This window comes from Excalfactoria chinensis, chromosome 3 (assembly GCF_039878825.1).
Source record: "Excalfactoria chinensis isolate bCotChi1 chromosome 3, bCotChi1.hap2, whole genome shotgun sequence".
In the NCBI taxonomy this organism is placed as follows: Eukaryota; Metazoa; Chordata; class Aves; order Galliformes; family Phasianidae; genus Excalfactoria; species Excalfactoria chinensis.
This window is the reverse complement of record NC_092827.1, coordinates 62279503-62289492: the sequence shown is the minus strand read 5'-3', so window position 1 is coordinate 62289492 and position 9990 is coordinate 62279503. Positions and strand designations below refer to the sequence as shown.

At 40.1% G+C, this 9990-nt stretch overlaps 1 protein-coding gene across 1 annotated transcript; it reads right to left on the bottom strand.

Moving 5' to 3' along the window:
- Window positions 1-8573: 8573 nt before the first annotated feature.
- On the bottom strand, window positions 8574-9563 carry MAS1 (MAS1 proto-oncogene, G protein-coupled receptor). The gene has a single exon (XM_072333576.1). The coding sequence runs from the start codon at window positions 9561-9563 to the stop codon at window positions 8574-8576; it is 990 nt and encodes a 329-aa protein (XP_072189677.1).
- Between the last annotated feature and the right edge of the window lie 427 nt (window positions 9564-9990).

Genomic DNA, 9990 nt, shown 5'->3' with positions numbered 1-9990 from the left:
CAGCAGCTTCTCTATATTCATCTCTCTCTTTTCACTTCTTTCATCTAGCTTTCAATGAACGTGGTTCTTGCCTGTTTGTGCTTGGGCCAGAACTCCATATTTTATTATGATAAAGGATCTGAATTACCACCTACTTTCACTGGTACTCAATGAAATTCTACTCTCACAAATCTTTGTGTTATGAGACCATCTCTTTGCTAATCCTCTTCCATCTGAAACACCTACCAGACATTTAAGGTGAATGATTTAACCTTGAAGTGCCTTACCAAGGCAATAAATGTAGTGTGAAAGACTGTTCCATGTTTTAAACATTATTACCCAGTCTTGTGTTTTAGCTCCAGGGCACTTTGACATTGGTGGGTTTCTTCACACTTTGGTCTGTTTTTCTCCCACAGGCTCTCGTCTCTGTGTTCTCCTGGCAGTCATTTCTGAGCTAACCAGCATCTTTTTGTTCTGTGAGCTATGCTGGTACTGGACAGGCTTGCAACACTAACCTGCTCTTGCTGAACTCGTTCTGTTCTCAGAGCACATCATGTCAAATCTAAGTGTGGTGTGGTAGCAAACAGCCTCCATTTGTGAGGCATGGACATGAAAAATGCCCCCAAAATGTTTGCTGTTTCTGAATTATTATCCTCTATCCTGCTCCTGATTTACTTTACAATCCATGAGGCTGTTCTCTGTTGTTATTAACCATGTACTCCAAATATATCGCCAACTCGTTTCGTATATGACAATTTATCATGTTGTGTTCTCCTGTTACATGATTTTTCCCTTCACTTTTCAAGTATGGGTATGAGGTGTCTCTCCTTCCTGCATGTGGGGCCTCATCCCTAATACAGTTATCTCAGTGTAAGCTGCAGCTCCACACAGAAGGATGTGATAATGGGAAAAAAGTAACCTCTTACACCAACTACTACAGTGCCTACGAATTACTTCTGAACTGCCCAAAACCTTTTGTGGTTCATCTGCTATGAGTGATGTAAGCTAGTAGAAGACTATGTCATGATAAAAACTTACAGGTATCTGAGCTGAAGTAAATAAATGAAACTTGTTATATCTGGAAGACATACTACCCCCTAGTTTCATACTTCTATCCTGAGACAGCAGCGGAGTTAACAAGCAACTTTCATTTTTCTAATTCAGTAGTTATGCCGCCTAATTCGTTAGGACTATATTACAATAAGTTGTCACACGTTCCATCTTGGTTGTTACAAAATAGCTGATAAATTTCTGTTTTGCTTCATTTTTTTCTGGCTCTGTGTGTTGTGACTTTTTTCACTTGTAATAGAAGGAGACTAAAATGAAAATGCCATCTCCATCATAACACCTAAGAATTCACAGACTTTATATGCATCAGAGAAATAACCTAATTGATTTTCTTTTAGCATCAAAACGCAACCTACATTTTGTTTTTTCATGTTTGTCCCGGGGGAGAGAAGCTATGCAAGACATGTCTTGCATAACGTGCTATTTGTAGAGGACTAAAATATGTTGTATAATTTGTTCAGTTGATTCTTCTATCACCCTGTCTTGCTAAGTTATATTTATACATTAGTTCTATATATACACTTCTGTTTTCATAGCCACGTTCATAAATATGCCCATGCCGATGACAGATGTCTTGTAGATGAGCATTTTATTTGTGTTAAATGTTCAGTACTGTAAAATATCTGAAGGGGAAGAATAAGAGAGAAGTTTACATCTGAACTCATTTAGAAGAAAAGTACCAATCCATTTTTTTAATCGTCAGTAGCACATTTCCCAATATGTCTTATATGCACAAGTTGCTGCAGTAAACAGAGTAGAAAAATGTAAATGCCAATAGCAATGTATATATGAAGACACAGTTAAGCCATTATATGATTAATGTCAAATGACGACACTGTATAAATGATTCAATTAAAGATTCGCTTTAGGTTATAATAGATTATACATGTAGATTGCAAGACAAGAAAGACACATCCAAACTGAGTGCACAGGTCTGTATCTGTAATATCTCCACCTAAGTCAGTGCAATTAATCTGGATTTCCCTTACCTTTTTTTCTTAAGTCCGGACCTGATCCAAGAGTAACAGGGACCAGAACATGTGTAATTTCTTAGCTAAGAAATACGCATCACCTCCAGATGGAATGGCAACAAGTGTTTGATGGTTTTTTGCCCTTTTCTCACTTACTGACATGAGAGCAAAAGATGTGGTTATGGGGAAGGAAATCTTAATGGTCACTTCTACTGAACTGAATAAAAAACTGTATGTGGAAAATTTAGCGGTGCTAAATGTTGATATTTCCAATAATTTCCTCAGTAGCTGAAATAAAGTAAGATTAGGATATACTGTGTATGTTCTCTTCCAGAATAGCATAGATGGTTTGTGCCACACAAAAGAGAAAGTAGTTTTCTCTGTATATTTTCACATTGCTTTGATTTGCACTTGAGCTTTACAGCATGTGTTATGAAACATGCTTTCTGCTGCTAGTCTTTTGAAGCCTTCAGTAAGACTACTCAGAGGGATTCTCTGCATCTTCTTCTTGCTCCACAAAAAGTAAGGAATGAGGAAACAAACGCTGTGTTTGACAAAGAATAGCAGCATGGAAAGCTTGTTAAATCTTTTTGGGGGTGTTTTGTTATCGTAATGCCACGGGAAAACTCAATCTCAAGAGTGTGGCCAAGATGAGGATAGTTAACAGCTGCAGTCTGTCTGAGTCAATGGGCTGGGGTGCATCTGACCTCTGCAGATTTGTACAGTCTTATGCTAAGCATCGAACTGGGGGAATCCTGAGTGGAGAACACAGTGGGAAACTGAGGGTGGATAGAAAGCTGAGAGATGCGCAGTGCATGTTTTGCTGTAACTACCCACAAACTTAAGGGCACAGTGCTTTAGGCTTTCAGTTTTCTGCTGCAGTGATTTAACTAGGGCACACCTGCAGGACTGAATGGTCCTTTGAGAAGTAGTGTCACATTCAGACTGGGAAAAGTAGAGATAAACATTTCTGAATACTTCAGGCTGCTAAGAAACACAGGCCAGTGTTGTGCTCAGAAAGATACGTGCTAATGGATAAATGAACCAAAAGAGAGCTCATAATAAAGAATGTAGTTGGCAGGGCTGTGTTTATAGAGGACCTCAGCCATGGCAAAATTAGCAGTAGAGACATTGTTCATTGCTCAGATGCTGGTCTGACTGGCTTAGCCTGTCCCCTGGCTACAGCACAGGTCTGTTTCCAACCAAGTACAGGGGAAAAAAAAAGACAAAACAGAAGTTGCTGTCTGTAGGTACTTGCTTTCACAAAAATCATTTCCCTTTGCTGTGGTGTGTAATTGAATGTATTTAGTGAGCTTACGGTTTGTGTTCATTTGGCAGTCTTCACTTGAGATCTTTTTTTTTCCTAAAAACAATACAAGAAGATTAGTTACATCTATCAAGCATATGCTGTTGTTCCAGCCAAAAATAAAAAGTAACAAAATATCCAGATACACCAAAGACTTCATGGAACATAAAACATCCTCAGATGTAAAAAAAAAGGTACCTTTTTTCTTCTGAGATAAAGCAGCAACTTCAGGGTGTTCAACCCATCTTCTGCATATCTTTTTTTAAAGCTTTTCATCTCTTTATAGACACTTCATACATAAAGATACTTGCTTCTATGCATATTTTTATAGATTTATTATTTATCTCAACAATCTATTACCATATTTAATGAACATTTATTTGCCGCAATATACAATTGTCAGGAAACACCTACATTAAAATAGTCTCTACTCTAGAGTAGATCACTTCTCTCTCTTCTTGACCCGCTGCCACTTTGTGGCAATACAGCTAGCTGTCTGTTGGGTGAAAGGGTCAAACTGTGACCTCTCCAGGTGCGGTGATGAAAGCAATGACCCACTGATTCTGAGAAGAAAGAGGTTGATGTAAAAGTAAGAGAAAAAGAGGGTGTGCACATCTTTTAACCAGTTTCAAAGCAGGTTTTATTAAAGGGCACATGCAGGTTGGCAAGCTAAGGTGATGTGATTTATATATGACTTCCGTAAGGTCACACTGTAAGTCAATGACACAAGTGGAAAGTGAGTAAAGTTTCCTGAGCTCTAGCGCAGCAACACAACCTACTGAATCCAATTTCAGGTAGCAGGAGTGCACTTTATTACCATCATCTATATTTCAGTGTTCCCTTTGCTATATTCTTTCCAGTTCCTTGAGGAAGCCAATTCCTTGTGATAGACATTACAGCAGCAACAAGGCACTGTGCCATCAGGTTATTTCATAGCACATCACTTCTGAAGTCAGTGAAACCCTGGATTTGTTCTTTGCTTCCTCATTCCAGTGAATTCCAGATCATGCCTTCTGCTGACATGAGTGAAGACAGCATCCTCAGCATTGTTTACTCCCTGTTGGGAAGTGGTTTGTTCCAATTTAGTGTGGCAGCATTCTTAAAGTTGCAAACTACCATATTCAAAAGTTAGACCGTCCTACACTTGATGCATTATTATGATTTTTTAAAGATAATATCATCGTCATCTTGCCTTGCCTCATCCTGCTTTGCTTTGTTTTGCCTTCTGTGCCTGCTTCAGTGTATAAGCATACAGTCATATATATAAATCAGCACACTTATTTGTTTTCTACTGTTGCTCAAGGAGAGATTCAGTCCTTATGTATTGCACGCTATTCTTCATTTCCACGCTGTCTCTTCATTGCAGCTTATCACTTACAGCTGATCTGCCCAAGAAGACCTGCTCTGTCCTGCTCAGGAGAAGGTTACTATTAGCTTATTTTTATAGAAAGAAAGTTGCCTCGAAGGAATTAAATTCAGAAACAACTGCACTTCAGCTTGGAATGCATGGGATCTCCTCATCAGGTTATTTATCCTCTTGTAGCACTTTGTGCGTTCAACACACAACTCTTGCTGATAGCAGTGAGAACTGTGCGCACTCAAACTAAGGATTTCAGTAAACTCAAAACTCATTTTGTCTTAATAAAATAAATGAGATTATGAAATAAAATTTGCTGAGGATGATTTCTTGCTTGGTAGTGTTAGAACAATAGCATCCAAGTAAAAATGTATTTCTCCTAGCCCTGAGGAAACTCCCATAGTACGAATCACAGAGGAAAGGTAAGTACTCAGAGTTAGTGGTGGAATAATTATAGCAAATTGAAGAGTTTGGGATAAAAATTGTAACAAATTAACACATATGTTTCAAGTCTATAGTCTAAAATTCCTGTTAGGATAAGAAAGGAGCATTGTTCATCTTTTCTCCATCACGTATTGCTCAGCCGCAGTGCTGAGGGAAATCAAAGAGGCTGTGCAGGCAGAGCACCGGCTCACAGCACAAGACTGGGTCTGCACCTCTGATAAGGGTCTAACACTCATCTGAGAGTGGAGCCAAGACAGTTGGCAACAGTTCCACAAAGCGGATAGCTCAGGATCCCTGAAGGAGAAAAACGTCTTAAATGTCATTGTTTTGATGACTTGACTAAATAGCATATAGGACCTGGTTCAAAATGCCATTATCAAAACACTGCTGCATGGTTGCTACTTTAGATACTTACAAAGATAACAAAACTGGCAATTTTAAATATGGAGCATCATAAAAATGAGGTGGTTTTTTTTGTTTTTTTGTTTTTAAAGAAGTAGCCGTTGGTAAGCACGGCAAAAATCTGCTAAATCACAAGTAACACGGGAAGGCTGGTTGGAGTAAATTGCTCATGGATTTTTCCAGTGCAAGAACTATGGACATTAAAAGATCTAGGAAGTGGCTGCTCAAAACAACCAGAAAGAGGATATTTTTTCAGGAAGTGTTTAATTAAACTGCAAAACAGAATGCTGGAAATACCAAAAGCTTGTATGGACTCCATTGACTTCCCAACAATATGGGAGTCATAAACATTACAAGAGAGAACCAAGAGATAGCTCCTCTTCTGAAATGTTTTCAGTTTAAATGTGAAAGCACAAATAAAATTGTATAAACCTCACTTTACAGGTAGGAACAGGAGGAACAGAAAGATTAGAAGCTAGGAATGCATTAAAACGGAACACGCATATCTAGACTCTATGAGTACAGCTTCACCCCTGGGACATTTTTTCCTATTCTGCATCAGTGCAAAGTGATTATTTGCACTGCCTGGCCAACATGGGGGTTTTTCACCCTCTTGCACAGATGCAAATCATTTTCAAAAAGTCAAGCTGATGGAGAATTACTTTCTAGTTGTGCAACAAATGGAATGTCACCTTTTCCTTGTTGATTATGTAATGGTGGGATAACGTGCTTATCAGTTCTCCTTGTACTGCGGCCTGTCTGCACAGACAAGTCATCAGTCACCACAATAAAGAAGAAAGAACATCCCTAAGATATTTCTATCTGAGAGCTGGGGAACATCAATCATTCTTTCAACTGCTGGCTGTTCACTCTTATTCATTCTTCTGGATGTTCCTCTCGTAATAATTGTTAATTTTGTCTGCTCCGCAATATGATCTGTGGACGGTTGTCCAAATTCTGCAGTGTTTGAGGGCCTGGGCAGGCAGACAGGAGAAACGGAGTAATAAGTAAAACACCCTAAGGCACCACGTGCAACTTGTGAGCACCCAAATTGCCCTGTTGTGTACTGTCACCTTGTTGTATATTATTGTCCTTTCAGATCTACTGAACTATCTGCTTGCATAGCGATACTGCACACGGAGCTGTCACAATAAATGGGTATGTTTAAGCACAGTGAATTATGCATCACTGGTATCACTTTGAGAGACCTAAGTTGCATGGGGGGTTACTGCAACTTTGCTCCTCTCTCTGGTTCTCTGATTATTGTATAAGTACTGATGTAAGGATAGGGAACAGCTTTAGAGAGAGCCAAGGTTTATTCTTAGCTACATCTACCCTAGTATTCTAGTTACACCATTTATCCACATTGACAGATTCCCCAGGAGGCCTCATGTACCCAGCTGGTACATGCATACACATGCTACATGTATGTAGACATCACACACACTTATTCCTGTTGCTCCTCAGGGTGTTTACAGCCCTGCTTGCCATATCCTGCTCTCACCAGCAGCATGTGCTCAGCTGATTTGCTATTGCAGCAGTTCAGTAAATCAGTAACCAGAGAGAGAAGCAGACTGTGGTCATCTGCTGTCTAAATCAAGAGACAGCAAGCATGGGACTAAAGTCTTAACAAGTAAAACTTGGACCAGCAGAATGGCTGTCAAGGGGGAGGGTTTTGATGGAGTGAGGGAATTGGGAAGATAACAGAGAACCTTTTTATTTTCCTGAGTCCTTCTGCAATGACACAGTGCAACGCTTTAACGTAAGGAAAGAGGAGAACATGCGTAGAAAAAATATTAATCCATCTGAGATCTGTTCTCTATGTTAATTCCCATACAATGCTAGGTCTTAACCTACCATCTCCCTTATTCCAGGGCTGGCAATCTTTCAACAGAGTAAGGGTAGGTTGTATTTTTCTTTCCCCAGTCAGCTATTAAGTGAGCCAATGGAAACTTGGCGGGCAGCTGAAGATGTGCCTCTGCCTGTGGCAGGAGGCTCTCAGTTCCTGCTGAATTTGGAGCCCCTTAGGGGCTAGAAGCAAATGCATCTCTTAGACATCTCTTCGGAAGTGCCACAGTTCCCTAGCTGTCTAGATCCCAATTCTTCCATGTCTGTGTGATGAACATGATGTAGCCCCATCCTTTCCTTGCTGTTGTCTTCCTCTGCTTTCTGCAGGTTGGCTGTAGTTTGTCAGATGCCTGTAAGAATTAAATTCCATAGCATACCAGCCCTGGTACCTACTATACAGAAAAACGCAGTCAGGTGAAACAGTGTTGCTGAGGTATAACCTCAGTCATGCATTGCTAGAGGCACTTTTCTGGTTGTCATCTATAGGTTGTCAGCTACTCCCATGTGTCAGGTACTGAACTGCCCAAGAATGCTGATGTCTCTGGAAATTATGCAATATATGCTTTGAAGATGGATTCTGAAGTAGCCCCTTATCCAAAGAGGAACTTGATCATTCAGTATATACCTGCACATTCTGCTATACCAAAAAAAGCTACACTGTATGCTTGTGGGTATATATGGGGACCATATGTAAGTTTCTTCTTCTGCTCTCCCTGGGGAGCAGCTCTTTTGTGAACTTGTACAAGCTGGAAACAGCTGTAATAAATCCCAGTGTGTAATGTGAATCCCGTGTTTAGTGGGTTTGACTTTTAAAAATGCGAATACACGCAGGCCCTGATGACTTCAATAGCATTTATGGGTGCTCAGAGCTTGTATAAATGTCACACTATTTATAACGTATTTCTGTGTCCTTCTTTTATATTCTCTGTTGGCCTGTCTCTTTTCCACTGTGGTATCCTTGACTGACATAATCATATCAGGATGTAGCATGCGTTTGAATAATTAAGAAAATACAAATAAAAGTTATCTTTATTGTAGTCCTTGTTTTTCCATTACTCAACCACCAAAGATAACAGTACCATTTTTCTACTGTTTTTTTTTTTTTACATTCTATGGAAGAAAAATACCTTTTGTTTTGCATTAGTTTATTAAACCTTACAAGTCCAATTATTTACCCCTGAATTTTCCCCTCTAAGCCTTAGAAAATTGTTTCTGCTATATCCAAGCTCATGCCAACTTCTTGGCTTCTTGGCCGCAATCCATCAGCAAGTGCTCTGCTAAGAACCACTTTGAGACTCTCCTTGAACCTCTTTTTCTTGCTGCTTCCTACAAAGAAGTAAACAAGAGGGTTGATGCTGCTGTTGACGGTGGAGAGAACAATGGTGACGTGGTTCTGCTGGCTGAGCAGAGATGACCAGTGGTGATAGTTCAGAAGGTACAACAGCCTCATGGGCATGGCAAAGATGAGGAAGACGACAACGGTGGCCACAATGATGATGTAGAGCTTTGATGAATGAGGTCTCAGGGAGTTACGATGAATCCTGATGACCAAGATCAGGCTGGACAGAATCATTAGAGGAATGAAGATCAGGAAAGTCAGGATCCATATGAAGATGAGCATTGCTTGACAGTGGTTGGCGTTGTCGAATTGTTCCCTTGTTGAATCATCTTTGCATGTTAAGTATTCGGCTACCGTCATCAGAAAAGACAGAGTCCATAGAATTGTGCATACAATTGCTGATTGGTGCCGTGACCGGTGGCAGCGGTACCAGATGGGGTAAACAATAGACAGACACCTCTCAATACTGATGGCTGTCAGGAGATAGAGACCAGTATTATATCCAAGAAGAAAGACAATAGACAGTGTGGTGGTTATATAGTAGTAAAAGCCATACGCGAATCCAAAGCCAGCAATGTACTCAATCGACAGAATAAATATACAAAACAGTAAGGAGATGTCAGCAATGGACAGGTGTGTGATGTACGCAGTGAATGGATTTCTTTTGATCTGGAAGCAGAGGCACCAGAGGACAATTCCATTTTCACAAAAACCCAGGAAGGAGATGATCATAATTACCCAAAGTGGGGTCAATATCTCCCAGACTCTTTCCTGTGTAGAAATGTTTCTGTGCATTGAGATGTTCTCTGTGCCTTCGCTGGGATGAAACGTTAAGTTTGACTCATCCATGGGGAAAGCTCAAGTTTGGATAGCACAGCTCTTCCTTCTGTAAATATGTATAAAAATATACTGTGAATATTGTGTGTTCTTTCCCTCCCCTTCTTTCTACTTCGTGGACCCTGGTTTTCTGGTCAGACCTGAAAGCCTTAGCAAAGGAAACCTGTCTCCGATATACTAATGCTAGCTGAAACCCCACTGGAAATATTCTAAGCAAGTATTAAAGACTGCTAAGCCCATCATGCTAGCAAAAACACTGAGCTTCCCTCTCTGTGGGGTTCAGTTTACGGATGCTAAACCACAATCACAGAGATGCACTTGAAGAGCTCCTGAACATGCAACCTCTCTGTCACATTGCAAAGTCCCATAATGCAGCAGTCACATACAGGATTGGTGGTTCTTACTAGAGCACTAGATAGTTCCAAGACTATAGTTAGAT

What these genes read in the sequence shown, in the direction of transcription:
- MAS1 (XM_072333576.1), bottom strand. Translation starts at nt 9,563, where the DNA reads ATGGATGAGTCAAACTTAACGTTTCATCCCAGCGAAGGCACAGAGAAC.